General features: G+C 39.9%; 1 protein-coding gene across 4 annotated transcripts in view; it reads left to right on the top strand.

Annotated features, from left to right (window-relative positions):
* Positions 1–1,296: 1,296 nt before the first annotated feature.
* The window catches only part of USO1 (USO1 vesicle transport factor), a 95,612-nt gene continuing 79,636 nt past the window's right edge, over positions 1,297–17,272 (top strand). For 3 of the 4 annotated variants that reach the window (XM_042984373.1, XM_042984374.1, XM_042984372.1), the window contains exon 1: positions 1,299–1,567. In XM_042984373.1, coding sequence (XP_042840307.1) covers positions 1,502–1,567 — 66 coding nt within the window. In that variant the 5' untranslated portion in view covers positions 1,299–1,501. Of the gene's footprint in view, positions 1,568–17,272 lie in introns of all 4 variants that reach the window. The other variant, XM_042984375.1, reaches the window with a different exon arrangement.

The following is a 17,272-nucleotide window of genomic DNA, read 5'->3' as shown; positions in this document are numbered from 1 at the left end:
AGATGTTTTCTTGTTGTTAGGCTCACCCAAAGGTGGAGCGGAGACTGGACTGGATGGAAGCCAGGGCTTGAATGCAGACAAACTAGTTAGGAAGCTACTGCTATAATCTTGGTGAGAAATGATGAGAACATAAACTATGTCAGAGGCAGAGAAGATGAAGAGCAGAGGACCTGTCTGAGAAATAGTCTATAAATAGAAATGAAAGGACTTGAATATTGGACGCGTGGAGGTAAAATCCAGAATATAAGATTCCACCCAGCATCCTTCTTCTGGCTTAGGCAATTATTTGGCTAGTGGTACTGTTGCGCGTGGCAGGGCACAAAGAAGCATACTGATTTTTTTTTCCCCTTTAATGGAGGCTGGGGAAGATGATGAGTTCAATTTTAAATGCTGAATTTGAGACCTGTGGGGCATCCAAGCAGAGAGGTGTATGAATCAGTAAGCTAACTAGACCCTGCGCTTTTTAGCCTCCCTCAAGAAATTTACAAGACTACTCCAGAAGCATGTGTACCTACCTGGGCAATTTCATTTCAAAAGGGTCAGGGCATACCATTTTGAAAAAAATGACATTTTTCATGTTTAAAAAAAAAACCGCTGAAAATGCAGACGCTGAGTTAGTAACAAAATGTTATGCTACTAGCTGCCAAACTGACACTACAGACCAATGTATTTTGTCTAACAAGCTAAATGCAGGGTTCAATCGGTTTGCACCTCACACTACTTGAAAATAGCGGCGTACCTGGTGTTAAGATCTAGGAATTCCATTTAGAACAGGTTTGAAGAGCAAGAACTGAGAAATGCGCCCTCCAGTGGCAGTGGAATGAGGGGGCTCTACTACCCTTTTTACCACTAAACAAAGCCCTGTAAAGAAATGCAATTGGCGAGGATCAGAAGGCCACACGGCTCGTACTGCTAAAACACAAAACCAAACGAACCCTCCCAGGGGCCGGGACCCCTTACCTGTCACGTCGGCCGAAGTAAAATTTCACTTTCGACTCAACAAAATACGACCCCAGATTCGATAGCTTGCAGTAAGTCCCCCTCGGCGACAACTAAACACCCGCAAGCCAAAACACGTACACTACTGGTGTCCTCTCCAGCCGGCAAGGCCGGGCTTCTACCACGTGGGTGGTTGGGGCCAGCAGTAGCGACCCGAGAAGGGCGGGAGTAGGAGGCGTGTCCCTGCCGTGGGAGGTGGGACCTGCGCAGTGGGCGGCGCTTGGGCGGATCCGAGCTACCGGCCTCCTTTTTCCTACTTTTCCCCTTTGCCTTCGCCCTTGGAGCCGCCACGTAATGCCACGTCCCCGCGCATGCGCATCTTGACTGGTGGCGGCGGCTGTTTCCGGGCTTAGCGGGGGCTGGAGCGGCCGCCGAGTAGGAGGCGGTGGTGGCAGTGGCCACAGTGCAGAGTGCGGGCTTGGGGGCCAGGCCCTGCCGAGGGCAGGGAAAGTTACCTCTTCTTTCCCGAAGGTGCCGATAGAGCCGGTGGCTGAGCGACAAGATGAATTTCCTCCGCGGGGTAATGGGGGGTCAGAGTGCCGGACCCCAGCACACAGAAGCCGAGACGGTGAGAGGAGCGCGACGGGTCCGGGACTTGGGAAGGGTTCGCGCAGGAACGGGACGGAGGACTCGGGGGCCTGGAGGTGACTTCCCGCGCGCCACCGTGGGCCGGGGGTCCACATGCCGCCTCTCCCTTAGCTTCCCTTTCTCTCCTGAAACCCCCGAGTTATTCCCTTACGCCCCAGCGCAGTCCCCACCGCGGCGCTTCGGCCCGGCTGACAGCAGCCGCGCCCCGAAGCTCCGCAGGCCTGGCGTGAAGGGTGGTCCTCGTGTGATGCCGCCCCGTCAGGGCTCGATCCTGGGCACAGGGGCCCCGACTTGTCTTGTACACCCCTCGGGGCCGTGGGCCCTTGACTCCTTTCCCCGGACCGAGAGGAACCTGAAGTCCTGCTTCCTCCGGCGCAGCCTGGAATGGGGCATGGGGGAAAACTGCAAGAAGGTTTAAAACCCAGCTGTTGACGAGAGCAAGTGGCTAAGAATAAAACGATAGTTTGGGGGCACAAAGCCACCTGCTCCTGTCCCTTCAACTGGAGGAAGGTCGTTCTGCCAGGTGTTATTAGTTCAGACCTCGTTTTTCGGGTTCCTCCAACTATATGCCATTTGGGAAATACTCGATTGGACGTACAGGGATGTTTCGCGCTCAAACCGCTTTGGGATACATCCCCCGGCTTTCCCTTACACTCTCCCCATTCAGAAGTCTGAACCCTTGGTAACACGATTTGCAGCGTCACTTTACAAAATTGTTAGACACTGAAAACAGCATTTGCTAGTTGGTTAAGTTTAGGATCAACTTACTTTGAAGTTTGGTTGGTGTTATTAGAAGTGTGTGTGACACTTTTAAAATAAACTATGTGAGGGTAATTTTAGATCTGCAGAAAAGTGACAGAGGATGACATTTTAAAGGAAAACTTTGGATAGTAGTCATGAACATAACTGGAATATCTATGAACGTAGGTCCTATGTTCTGTGTTACTGGGATCTTGAAAGATAATAATAGCTTTCATTTGTCAAGCTCTTACCTTGAGGTAGAGGCTTACCTTGAGGCTGAGCTCTTTATAGTCCATGTTCTCCTTTACTCTAACCACGCTGCAAGATAGATGATAGTATTTTCACTTTACAAATGAAGAAATGAGGTTTAGAGAGGTAAAGTAACTTGACCAAGGTCGCACGGCTGGTGGTAGTAGAGCCAGGATTCAACCATGGTTTGCGTTAGTTCCTAGCCTAGGTTTTCTTGCTGATGCCCATATTTTATTTTTTTTTAATTTTTTTAAGTTTATTTATTTTGAGAGAGAGAAAGAGCATGAGCAGGGGAGAGGGAGAGAGAATCCAAGCAGGCTGTGAGGTGTCAGTCCAGAGCTGGGTGTTGGGCTTGATCTCACCAACAGTGAGACCATGACCTGAGCCCAAATCAAGAGTCCAAGGCTTAACCAGCTGAGCCACCCAGGTGCCCATCCATATTTTAATACTTTCTTGGGAATTTTGGAAATTTATGTAATATTATTGAAATCAACCTCATAGATCTGGATTAGAGCTGTTTGAAGCAGAAGTTGAAAGCTAGTGAGTCTGTTTTTTTTTTCATTTGAAAATCAGGAGATTTTGTACAATATTAGTGTGCACACACACATCCCTGATTTTGGCTTCTTTGTCTGCTCGCATGGCTACAAGGTCCCCAAGCTGCCCCGTTTATAAGACCATGCTCCCTCCAGATTACCAAAGTCGCAGCCTACCTGTTGAGCTTTTGTTCATTTATTTTATGTCTGACATTTTTTGTTTGAGGCACCAAGTATGGCTTATTAGAGCTTGCTTTGGCATCAGACCTTGATTTGAATCCTTGCCTTCCACCCCTAATTTTATTGGACCAGACAAGAGTTGGAGGATACCCTGCATAACGGAAGGGAACCACCTGCTCTTATTGGTGTAAATGAGGATTAAATGAAATAGGAAATACAGCCTGGCACTTAGTATAGATTTTATTGCATGTTTTTTTTTTTAACATTTATTTATTACTGAAAGAGACAGAGCATGAGCAGGGGGAGGGGCAGAGAGAGAGAGGGAGACACCGAATCCGAAGCAGGCTCCAGGCTCTGAGCTGTCAGCACAGAGCCTGACTCGGGACTTGAACTCATGAACCGTGAGATCATGACCTGAACCAAAGTCGGACGCTTAACCGACTGAGCCACCCAGGTGCCCCAATTGCATGGTTTTTTTTAGAGGAAGACTGTTTCTTCTTTTTCTTTTTCTTTTTCTTTTTTAATAGTTGGCCTTGTCACAATAACTTCTGTAGAAAAGGTAGTGTACAATTGAGTATAGAATTTTAAAGCTGGAAGGCCCTTTGCGGATCATCCAGCTTAAACACCCTCATTTTACAAGTTAGGAAACTGAAGCACAGAGCATTAAAGCAAGTTGTACAGTATGAGACTAGAACTCTGATCTTGCCAGTGAATGGAACAATATAATTTTTACATCATGATTTCAAATGAAGCTTGAGTATCACTTGTGTATGTTGTTTATGTAAACTGAAAGGAAAGTGAGAGCCCTTGTTCTTGCCTAACTTTTTAACTCTTGCGGTCCGTGAGTTCGAGCCCCGCGTCGGGCTCTGTGCTGACAGCTCAGAGCCTGGAGCCTGTTTCCGATTCTGTGTCTCCCTCTCTCTGACCCTCCCCCATTCATGCTCTGTCTCTCTCTGTCTCAAAAATAAATAAACATTAAAAAAAAAATTAAAAAAAATATGCATACTCAAAAAAAATGCATACTCAAAATTGGATAAGTAATTTATCTTATGAAGAGAATTAATAGCTTACTCCAAGTTACACAGTGAATAAAATTTGTTTCACCATCTCATTCAACAGATAAAGGGGGTCATGGGTCACTAGTTTTGAAGGTGTTTGTAGGGGCTCCTGGGTGGCTCAGTCTGTTAAGCGTCCAACTTTGGCTCAGGTCATGATCTCGTGGTTTGTGGGTTCAAGCCCTGTGTCCGGCTCTATGCTGACAGCTCAGAGCCTGGAGCCTGCTTCGGGTTCTGTCTCCCTCTCTCTCCTCTCCTGCTCGTGCTCTTTCAAAAATAATAAATGTTAAAAAATTAAAAAAAAAAACGTATTTGTAGAGCATCATAGAGTGGTACAATATTAAATATTTTAATTGGCGATTTGATCTGGCCTGGATATTTTAGTTGCCAGAGTTGGGAACCTCTAACTTCTACATAATTGTTTAATATTTTGTAATTTTTTCCATTTCTCTAAAATTAAGTTGTTTTCATTGTGGTTTTCCATCTTTTGTGCTTTTCTCCTCTTTTTCCCAGCAGAAAGCCTCTTTTCTTTGTCTCAAGTCTACCTGTCCTTTATTTTAATTAATTTTATTATCTTGGTTTTTTTAATTTTTTAATTTATTTTTAAAGAAGATTTAAACAGATTTTAATCTCTGCACCCAACATGGGGCTCAGACTTACAACTCTGAGATCAAGAGTTGCATGCTCTACCAACTAAGCCAGTTAGACACCCCTAAAGTCTACCTGTCCTTTAAATCCACCCCTTTTCCCCCACCAAGCTGCAAATAATCTCTTTCCCCTCTGAACAATCTTCATATTTTAACTAGATTGTGCATTTCTTATGCTTTCTACCTTTCCCTACCATTTGTATATGTTTCACTCTTCTGGACTCTTAAAAATCTTTTGGTCAGAGTTCATACGTATTTTAATCTTTGTTTTTTCATAGTAGTAGATACTTGGTGAGTATTTGTTAAATGAATGAATTATAGTGTTACATGAAAGAAATCCCAGATCTATAATCATAGCAGCTTATGAATTGCTAGGTGGTAAAACAATACTTTTTTTTTTTTTTTCCAACGTTTTTTATTTATTTTTGGGACAGAGAGAGACAGAGCATGAACGGGGGAGGGGCAGAGAGAGAGGGAGACACAGAATCGGAAACAGGCTCCAGGCTCCGAGCCATCAGCCCAGAGCCTGACGCGGGGCTCAAACTCACGGACCGCGAGATGGTGACCTGGCTGAAGTCGGACGCTTAACCGACTGCGCCACCCAGGCGCCCCAAACAATACTTTTTAAAGACTGCTGGAATCAAAGTTCTGGAATGATTGATGTTGATTTTGTCAAACTTTTTACTTAAGGGATTTTTCAAATTTACTGTGCCTTTAGTGCTTTCCTGCTTTCTTTTACTGAACTTAAATATCTTCTAAATGTGTTAGAGTTACATTATTGATTAAAAAAAATTTTTTTTAAGGTTTGTTTATTTATTTTGAGAGAGAGAGAAAGTACAAGCAGGGGAAGGCCAGAGAAAGAGGGAGACAGAGAATCCCAAGCAGGCTCCCCACTGACGGCGTGGAGCCAAATGCCGGGCTCGAACTCACACCTGATCTGAGACCAAGAGCCAGATGCTTAACCAACTGAGCCACCCGGGCACCCCATATTATTGATTTTTTTTAAGATTTTATTTTTAGGTAATCTCTACACCCAACATGGGGCTTAAACTTACAACCCCAAGATCAAAAGTCGCATGCTTTATGACTGAGCCAGCCAGATGCCCCATTACTGATTTATAATACCTAATTCTTCATCCTCTCAGTTAAGAGTAACTTTTTTTTTAAAATAATCCCCAAGATATTATCCCAACTTTTCAAAGGGACTTTTTTTTTTTTTAATTTTTATTTATTTATTTATTTGGACAGAGGTGGGGGAAGGGACAGAGAGAGAAGGAGGGAGATTATCCCAAGCAGGCTCTGCTGTCAGCACAGAGCCCGATTGCAAGGCTCCATCTCACAGACTGAGATCATGAACTGAGCTGAAATCAAGAGCCCGTAGCCCAACCCACTGAGCCACCCAAGTGCCCCAAGAGTAACTTTTGATTGGTGTTAAGGATGCTTTCTAGAGACATAGTGTTATATCATAGGATAGTCAATAATTCTATAAAATTCTAAAAAATATTTTAAGTGTAGAATTCCATCCACATTAAACCTTTCATATTTTAGAGTCAAATACTTTTAAATTTGATTTCTCTTTTTTTTTTTTTTTTAACTTTAGAGACAGGCACTGATTTCTGGTGATTGAAGCCTCCTTAGTCTTGACATACTTTGCAGGGTACAAATAAACACTAATTATAGTAAAAGTCCTACTTATTTTTTTTTGAATGCTAACACATTTAATTTTCCATCTACTTTTCATGTAATAGCTTTTTTGTTTTAAAGCTAGTTTCTTGAAAATCCCAAGAGAAATATTAACTGCATTTGATGATAGATCATAGGGGATTTTCTTTTCTCAAGTTGTATCCCAAGGCATAAAGGTTGCTTAAGTCCAGAAGAAGTATGTGGAATTACTGTACTGATAAAGTCATCTCTTTTTGTTTTTAATGTTTATTTATTTTGAGGGATGGGGGGAGGGTCAGAGACACAGGGAGAGAGAGAGAGAGAGAATCCCAAGCCAGGCTTCATGCTGTCAGCCTGAGCCTGACACAAGGTTTGATCTCACCAACTATGAGATCATGACCTGAGCCGGAATCAAGAGTTGTGTGCTCAACTGACTGAACCACCTATGTGCCCCAGGTCATCTCCTTTTAGATCAGATGTTGATCAGCTGGCTTAAAAAGCAAAAGGGCTAACAATATAGAGACAGCTGTAGTTTCTTGTAATAAAAATTGTTGTTACGGAATGTGTGTTTAAATTTAGACATAGTTTTGGTTTGGTCAAACATGTTTTATACCTCGTTACTATAAATGTATAGTCTAAAACTCCTGTTTGGGTTCAAGTTTCATATTAATAACGAGGTCAGTGTCATCACTGATACGTGTTTTCTCTCTTGGTTCTCTTGCAATAGCAATGTCAAAGAAAACCATAATAATGATTTGTGTTTTGATCACTTCTATCCAACCAAAGATGTCTCATATTCTTTTTAAGTAGTGTCTGTTGAAAACTATATGGATTTTTTTTAAAGGTTATTATGTAGATTATTAAGGGAAAGTTAAAAAAAAACTAGAATTGTTTAAATATTACACACCCTACCAGTAGCAAGGTATGTTTCAAAAAACATGAGTAGATGTACTTAAATTTGTTATCAAGAAGTATGTTGGGTGATGATCAGAAACAAAACAAAAAGCCTAATATTTATGCAAGGTTTATTAATAAGCAGTTTTCAAATATATTCAACATGTAGATATAAAGTAAGTTGTGTTTATGAATTTTATTAGACCAGATCCTTTTTTCCTCTGGAAACCTTATAGATCTGAGTGTTCTGAAGAACATACTTTGGGAAAACTTGTCCTAGAGGATATATTTTTAAAAAGATACTGCATTTTAAGGGGTGCCTAGGTGGCTCAGTCGGTTAAGTATCTGACTTCGGCTCAGGTCATGATCTCACGGTTCATGGGTTCGAGCCCTGCATCGGACTGTGTGCTGACAGCTCAGAGCCTGGAGCCTGCTTCAGATTCTGTCTCCCTCCCTCTCTGCCCCTCCCCCACTCACACTCTGTCCCTCTCTCTGAAAAGTAAACATTAACCAAAAAAAAATTTTTTTTAAGTCTTTTACTATTGTCAGTTTTATGCAGCTCATGAAGTGTTGCCAATTTAAATACCTAAAAGATTGGGGTGCCTGGGTAGCTTAGTCAGTTAAAGCATCAGACTTTGGCTCAGGTCATGATCTCATGATTCATGGGTTCGAGCCCCACGTTGGCTCTGTGCTGACAGCTGAGAACCTGGATCCTGCTTCAGATTCTGTGTCTCCCTCTCTCTCTCTGCCCCTTCCCGGCTCATGCTATCTCTCTCTCTGTCTCTCTTTCTCTCTCAAAAATAAACAGACATTAATAAGTAAATAAAAGATAAAATAAGTCCTGGTGCTTTGTGGTTTGAGAACTAATTGTAATCACTCTTGAATCTGATTATCGTTTAGGAGAGAATTTAAAATTTTCTTATGTAAATTTGCTGATAGCAAATACCATTTTGCTCTCTTTATGTATTCACATTTTATATATACTGCATTGTTTGTTTTTTTTTGTCTGTTGTGGATATCCTAAAAAAGGCCTGCTTATATTTTTATACCTCAGGCAGAAATGCTATAAACATTTTTGTATAAAAAATTACCTTTAATTTGAAAGCTGGTGGTGTTAAGACTTTGAGATGCTAACATTTGTGATAGGTTAATTGGTAGACAAGTTTCATAATGATGCCTTGCTTGGAAAAAATGTTCTTTTGGAAAGCATTGTTCTTTTCTTAGAGAAAACATGGAGAATAAACGAAGCAGTATATTAGCTTGGCTGACTTACTGGTAATTGTAATGGAAATTGATTGTATTAGATTCATTGGATTTATTTGCGAAGAGACTGGTGTTTGACTTTGTAATGTTCCCACATCTTTTTTTAGATCATAATAATTTAGGTCATCTGAAGATAGGACTGACCTTTGCTTTTTTTTTTTTTTTTTTTCCTTCGTAAAACCTCTTAGTTGTAGAGTTCAATTTAAAATAAATTTCTGGTTCTTGGGGCACTCGGGTGGTTCAGTCGGTTGAGCATCCAACTTCGGCTCAGGTCATGATCTCATGGTTTGTGAGTTCGAGGCCTGCATCGGGCTCTGTGCTGACAGCTCAGAGCCTGAAGCCTGCTTCGGATTCTGTGTCTCCTCCTGCTCTCTCTGTCCCTCCCCTGCTTACACTCTTTCTCTTTCTCCCTCTCTGTCTCTCTCTCCAAAAATAAATAAACAATAAAAAATATTTAAAATAAATTTCTGATTCTTTTTGTGTTCTGAAACACTAATTTTTTTTTTAATTTTTAAAATTCTTTATTTTTGAGAGAGAGAGACACACAGAGTGTGAGAGGGGGAGGGTCAGAGAGAGGGAGACACAGAATCCGAAGCAGGCTCCAGGCTCTAAGCTGTCAGCACAGAGCCCAACACTGGGCTTGAACTTGTGAACCACGAGATCATGACCTGAGCTGAAGTAGGACGCTTAACCAACTGAGCCAGCCAGGCGCCCCGAAACACTAGTATTTTTTTTTGTTTGTTTGATTAAAACACTGTAAATGAATTGATTATTGGTTAACATGAATTATTTTAGTCCTGCAGTAAATAGTCATGGTTAGGGAAGTTCTCTCCAGGGAAGCTATAACTACGTTTTAAACTTCTTGGAGGCAGTTATATGATCAAATAAGTTGGTAATAGATGTTTGATAAATATTTATTGAATAACTGGTTGAATGAGATTTTTTATTTTATTATTATTATTTTTTTAATTTTTTTAATGTTTATTTATTTTTGAGACAGAGAGAGACAGAGCATGAATGGGGGAGGGTCAGAGAGAGGGAGACACAGAATCTGAAACAGGCTCCAGGCTCTGAGCTGTCAGCACAGAGCCTGACGCGGGGCTCAAACCGCGAGATCGTGACCTGAGCCGAAGTCGGCCGCTCAACCGACTGAGCCACCCAGGCACCCCTATTATTATTTTTTTTAATGTTTATTTTTGAGAGAGAGAGAGCACAAGCTGGGGATGGGCAGAAAGAGAGGGGACAGAGGATCCGAAGGGGGCTCCGCACTGACAGCAGCGAGCCTTACGCGCAGCCAGAACCACAGCCAGAACCATGAGATCGTGACCTGAGGCAAAGTCAGACACTTAACTGACTGAGCTATCTGTGCTTCCCTGAATTAGATTTTTTAAATTGGCATTCCTGTCCTTCATATTTGTATGTCAGTTAAATAGTTACTGAATACTAAAAAAATATATGGGTTTCTCCTAGGAATTGTCAGAAAATACTGCAAACTGCATTATGTCAGTGTCTTTAAATTATACTTTCAGCATGCTGGTTTTTTTTTTTTTCAAGTTTATTTATTTTGAGAGAGAGCATACTACACACCATTGTGCACAAGTTGGGGAGGGGCAGAGAGAAAGGGAGAGAGAGAATCCTAATCAGGCTTGAGCTATCAGTACAGAGCCCAACAGGGGGCTCCATCTCGTGAAATGTGAGATCATGACCTGAGCTGAAATCAGGAGTCAGATGCTTATCCGTCTGAGCCATCCGGGCACCCCAGCATGCTAGTTTTATGCCACTTGCCTTTTTCCCCTTTTTCTTTTCAGTGGCTTTTCATTTTCACGTTTCTCATCTCACTTTCTTCTTTCCTAGTCACTCCCATCACATTGCTTCTTTTTGGTCTCCTTTGTTTATCTCTGAATAAAAGTAAATGGCACTATTGGTTAGCAACGTAAACAAATATTAAATTCAGATTATTAGGTTATCATTCTGATTATGCTCAATTTACCAATTGTTAGTGGGATTATTTGCCCTTTTCAGTTTTGTCTTGGTAAGTGGAATTGTGAATCTCAGTTGACAATTACTAAAAATGATGAAGAGTTCTGATAAATAATCACCTGCGTGAATTACATTATCTTACGCATACTATCTTTTTCATTAGCTTTTTAATTTTTTATTACACAAAATGGCAAACAATACTAGTAAAGTTTAAGGCCTGCTTGACTACCATCTCCAATTTCCGTACTCTTTCCAGAAATAACCATGATTCTTAATGTGATATAAATCCTTCCAGAGTTTTATGAATAGTTATACATTTATACAATATAGAATTATATATTGGATGATCATATTTATCCTTTTTTTCATAAATGATATACCATTTATAGTGTTTTGCAGCTTACATTTTTAATTGGTTGATAGGTCTTAGAGATCTTTGCATGTTAAAACATAAAGCTACTTTATTAGAATTATTTAAAATACCAGATTTCCAGTTACTTTGTTAACTACACTATACTGAGGCTATAAAAGCATCTTGATAACAGGATACATCTTCATTTATTTTGAGAGAGAGAAAGGGAGAGCACATGCAAGCAGGGACAGGACAGAGAGAGGGAGAGAGAATCTCAATAAAGCTCTGTGCTGTCAGTGCAAAGCCTGACTTGGGGCTCCGTCTTGCGAGCCATGAGATCATGACCTGAGCAAAGCCAAGAGTCAGATGTTTAACCAATTGAGCCACCCAGGCGCCAGGATACATGTCTAGTTCATCACTGTATTTATCGTTCAGAGCACCTAATACTTAGCATAATATAAATTAGTTGAAGAACTTTTGTCTTTTGAGTTTTTCCTTATTACCCCTTTCCGGTCTTTCTAAATAAAACTAACTCTGGGTTAAATGTCATCCATATATATATATATATGTATATATATATATACACACACACACACACGTCTATATATATATACACATATATATATGTGTATGTATATACATGTATATATATGTACGTATACATATATACATATATAAACATATATCTATACATATATGTACATATATGTGTATATGTACATATATACACGTATATATATGTACATATATGTATATGTACATATATATACGTGTATATATGTACATATACATATATACATATATAAACATATCTATACGCATATATATGTACATATACATATGTGTATATGTACATATATATGCGTATAGATATATATATATTTTTTTTAGAACTGTTTTTTGTTAATATATAGTATTCTGTTGTTTAATGCAAGAGTCACAAACTCAAATCCTAATAGTGTCAGTTGGGTAACATCACTGTTCATTCCAGCAGGTCAGGTTAAAGGAGAGCAGAGGTCTGGCTGAAACTGGAGCCTGTGTATCCTGACTTGAGAGCATAGATAGTGCTCAACCCCAGCCAGTTGGTGCCTCCAGAAATGCAGGCTCAGAGAGCCAATTTAATGTAACGGTTAAGCACTCAAACTGCTTCACTTTGAATCCTGTCCAACTCCTTACTAGTTTTCTGAACTTGGATTTACCCACTGTACCTCAGTTTCTTCATCTCTAAAGTGTGGATAATAATAGTGCCTATTGTATAGCATTTTTATGTAGATTAAATGAATTTTAAATACATAGATCTTTAGCAAAGACTGGCACATACTAAATGCTGTACATTGCCATATTATAACAATTCTGAGATGCACATTAGCATGTAAACATCTCTGAAATCACCTTGTATCATGTAATTATAATTGGCAATATTTCTCTTTGCTTGGTGTTACATTAAAAAATGGTGGATCTTGTGGCCCAGTTGCTAGAATATGCAACTCTTGATCTGGGGGGTCATGAGTTTGAGCCCCACATTGAGCATAGAGATTACTTTCAAAACTGGTGGATCTTATAATTGATGGCTTCTTAGATTGTGTGAAATACAGTATTAGCTATCATTAGCTATCAGGCTGATTTTCCTCCAGAAAAGGTGGAAATATGGATTTCTATATAAAATCTTTCAATTTTTAGATACTGGCTTAAAACTCACCTTAAATACTGTGTAGGCCAAATAGATCTTTCAGATAGTATACAAAACAAATACGTTATTACTTACTATGAAAGGTTAAGTATTTTTAACTTTTTTATTTTTATTTTTTTCAATGTTTCTTTTTATTTTTGAGAGAGAGACACAGAGTGCGAGCAGGAGAGGGGCAGAGAGAGAGGGAAATACAGAACCTGAAGCAGGCTCTAGGCTCTGAGCAGTCAGCACAGAGCCTGACGCAGGGCTCGAACTCACAAACAGTAAGCTCATGACTCGAGCCAAAGTCAGACGCTTAACCAACCTGAGTCACCCAGGCGCCCTGAGTATTTTTAACTTATTCTAAGTGTTGAGTATTAAGTAGCCTTAGAGTTTATCCTTTATTCTTCCATCTTGCAGATGATGAACCTGACTTAGATTATATTTAAGGTACAGTCAATCCTTGTTATTCATCTATTCCATATTTGCAAATTCATCTATGCTGAAATTTCTTTGTAATTCCAAAATCAGCACATCTAGTCCTTGCAGGTTATTTGTGGACATGTGCAGGGTAGTGAAAAATTTGAGTCACCTGATCTGTGTGTCCCCAGTTAAGGTCAAACAAGGAGATACTCTGCCTTCTTGTTTCAACTCTCATATTAAACCAGTGTCCTTTTCACAGCCTATTTAGTGTCATGTTTTTTGCATTTTTGTGCTTCTTGGTGATTTTGCTGTTAAAAATTACCCCACATGTAGTGCTAAAGTGCTGTCTAGTGTTCCTAAAGCACAAAAAGGCTGTGGTGTTTTCACAGAGAAAATATGTGTGTTATAAAAGCTTCCTTCAGGCATGAGTAATAGTGCCGGTGACTGTGAGTTCAGTGTTAATGAATCAAGGACATGTATTGAAAAAGATATCTTTAAAGAAATACACATAAAACAAGGTTATGTATTGGATTGATTGGGGAAAATGTGACCACAGGCTCACAGGAACCTAGCACTGTATTTCTCTTAGATGCAAAGGTTCAGTATCTGCTAATTCATTGTCTGTGGTCACTTACAGAACATAACTACTGTGGCTAACAAGAATCAACTGTATTCAGAAAGTAGATAAACAGTGAGTCAGTCAGGTGCTATGTTAGAGCACATAAGAGAATAAAAGCAAGGTCTAATAAATTCTGGAAATTTCTTTAAATTTTTCTGGTTAGTTATTGAAGCAATAGTGAAAACATGCTTATTGTAAATAATTCATATCACTATGTAGTCTAAAATTTCCCCTTTCTTCTTCCTGTCACAATCTCATTTCCCATTGCCAAGGGTAATTGCTAATGAAGTTTGGCATACATCCTTCCAGAATATTTTCTTTGCAGTTACCAATATGTTTATGATACAAATGAGGTTTTTTTTTATAAGAGTGGCATATGGGGCACCTGGTGACTCAGTTAAGCATCTGGCTCTTGACTTCAACTCAGGTCATGATCTCATGGTTCGTGAGTTCGAACCCTGCATTTGGCTTGTGCTGACAGTGCAGAGCCTGCTTGGGATTCTCTCTCTCTCCCTCTCTCTCTTCCCCTCCATTGTCATAGCTTTCTTTCTCAAAATAAATAAACCAAAAAAAAAAAAAAAAAGAGTGGCAGAGTTAATTAAAAATTTAATAGTAGATGAGGCACCTGGGCGGCTCAGTTGGTTGGGCATCCAAATTTGAGTCAGGTCATGATCTCGTGGTTCATGAGTTTGAGCCCCACATCAGGCTCATTGCTGTCAGCACAGAACCCATTTTGGATCCTCTGTACCCCCCTCTCTCTGCCCCTCTGCCACTTGCACTCTCTCAGAAATAAACATTAAAAATATATATATTAGAAAATTTAATAGTAGGTACTAGAATTTTCCTATTCACTAATCAGTAAACATAGATTCCCATAGAGTTTAAAAAATATTTACAGGGGCGCCTGGGTGGCTCACTCAGTTAAGCGGCCGACTTCAGCTCAGGTCATGATCTCACAGTTCATGAGTTCGAGCCTTGTGTTGGGCTCTGTGCTGACAGCTCAGAGCCTGGAGCCTGCTTCTGATTCTGTGTCTCCCTCTCTCTCTGTTCCTCCCCCGCTCACAGTCTGTCTCTCTCTCAAAAATAAATTAGGATGAAAAAAAAGTAAAAAATAAATAAAATAAAAAATATTTACAAATTTCTTTGTTTCAAGCAAATAGGCTGAAGTATCTTCTTTTGTTGTTACCAGTTTTCCGTTCTGTAACCTTACATGTCTTGTCTGTATTTATATTTCTCTTTATTCAGGTAGTGAAATTCTGGGAAGGTTACTTGTTTCAAGGGTACAGAATGGTTATCTGAAATGTTGTGCTTTATAGTCTACTGAGATAATGACTATTTTGGTAAAAAGTCTAGGTATAAACATTTCTGACTTTTTAACAAAGTAGACTTGATTACCTTCTTCTGTATTAGATCAATAATGGCAGCAAAATGTTAATTAAGGAGAAAATGGTATTAAAATATGTGGGATTTAAACCTTTCACTCCCTTTCCAACTCTCCCATCATGTCGATGAGAGTGTTGAAGATTCAGACAAGAGTTTCTGACTTTAAATACCCAGTATAATTATGAATTTTGCTTTAAAATTTTTTTAGGTTTATTTATTTTGAGACAGAGAGAGAGAGAGAGAGAGAGAGACAGCGCGCAGTGTTGGGGCAGAGAGAGAGAGAGAGAGAGAGAGAGAGAGAGAGAGAGAGAGAGAATGAATCCCAAGCAGGCTCTGCACTGTCTGCACTGAGCCTGGTGTGGGGTTTGAACTCAACGTACTGTGAGATCATGACCTGAGCTGAAACCAAGAGTTGGACGCTCAACCAACTGAGCCACCCAGGCACCCCTTATGACTTTTGCTTTAAACAAGTTGGCTTCCTTGTTTGGTTTCTGAGATAGTGAGTGAGTTGCTAGTAACAAAGTCTCTCACCTCAGGATCCCATTTGGGACACTGAATACATTTATCCTTTAAAACACTGCCTTTTTCCTTATGGTAATATGCTCATTCACTCTGCTTCCCTACTTTTCCACCTGCTTTGTTGTTGTTACTCATTACCCACACTTCTGGCTATGTCCAAACCAGTGCTTAACTTGGGGCCCTCTGACCAACTAGGCTATGTAAAGTCGTACTCTCCACCTAATCACTATCTCATTTCCCTAATTATTCCCCCTTGTCATACTTATCACTTTCTCTCTTTATCTTAATTATTTTTAATTTGTGGTCTCCTTGCCATTATCATTTCATTAGAATAGGTACCTTCTACAGTGGCTCACTGCTATTCCCCCAGAATAAAATTTTGCAGTGCTTTGCAAAATGTTAAGCACTTTACTAATATTTCTCTAACTGTCTGTGGTGAAAGACCAGTTGCTTTAGTTTTATTTTTTTAATTTCCAGTTAATCACAGATCAATACCTCTATAAAATACAATAAAAATGAGTTGCTGGGAAGATGGAGTGACAGTACACATAGACACACTCATGTGCGTAAAAATGTTAAGCCCTATTTTTTTTTATATAGCCATACAGTTATCCAGTTGTAGAAGTTTCTAAATGTGTGGTCCCAGTTTCAGAACTTACCTTGTCACAGACCACTGCTTTCTGGTTGCACTGATCACAGCCCCCATGGGGGTAGCAGCACTCTGATATTTGTTGAATGAATGGATGAACCACCACTTAGGATTATGGTACTGAATTCTTCAGATATATTGCTCCTTTGACCTTTATCCTTGCCAAAACCCAGAGTGTTTGCTGAGATATAGAAGAATGATTGCTGGTTCATGATTTCAAACTTCAGCTAGCTTTAATCACTGCTGCTTTTTTGATTTTTTAATTGTATCTTTTAAAAAACAATATTTGACCATATGTTTGTTTAAGGAAAAGCTGTAGAAGTTGAATCCCAAATAGTGGTTGTCCCAGATGTTTTATTCTTTAGAGCCCCCAGCCTCTTAAATTCAGTTCTTTCAATTATTCTTTTGCTTTGTTTATCCCTTCAGCCCTTTGCCCATTACCACCACCCTAATACGTTTTTTTCTTAACCTTATTCCTTGTCTATTGTAATGAGCTGACATATTTTTTTCTCTTTCTCTCTTTTTCCACTCCAGTTTGTCCTTATCTCAGCCAGGTTAATTCTGAAAGAGTGAGTATATTAATTTTTGTAGTTTTTCTGAAGTACTTATACGGTACTGATTTTTTTTTTTTTAACTTGGTAGCTGCTGCCTTCCGCACCCCCCACCCCCCCAGCTTCTGATTATAGCTTTCCCAAAGTAAAGAGTAAAGCTCAAACTCCCTTAGAACAAGGGACAACCCTGGCTGACCAGTTAAGTCGAAGGCTTCTCAGGGTCCTTTAGTGAGCTATAGTGCAAGTAAAACCTATTCATAGAAACTGTATTTCAGTCTCCCCCTATAAAGTCCTGCAGTCCATGTAGTTTGCAACA

This window comes from Panthera tigris, chromosome B1, assembly GCF_018350195.1.
Source record: "Panthera tigris isolate Pti1 chromosome B1, P.tigris_Pti1_mat1.1, whole genome shotgun sequence".
NCBI classification, from domain to species: Eukaryota; Metazoa; Chordata; class Mammalia; order Carnivora; family Felidae; genus Panthera; species Panthera tigris.
The sequence above is the reverse complement of the archived record's forward strand: the minus strand, read 5'-3'. Positions and strand labels throughout refer to the sequence as shown.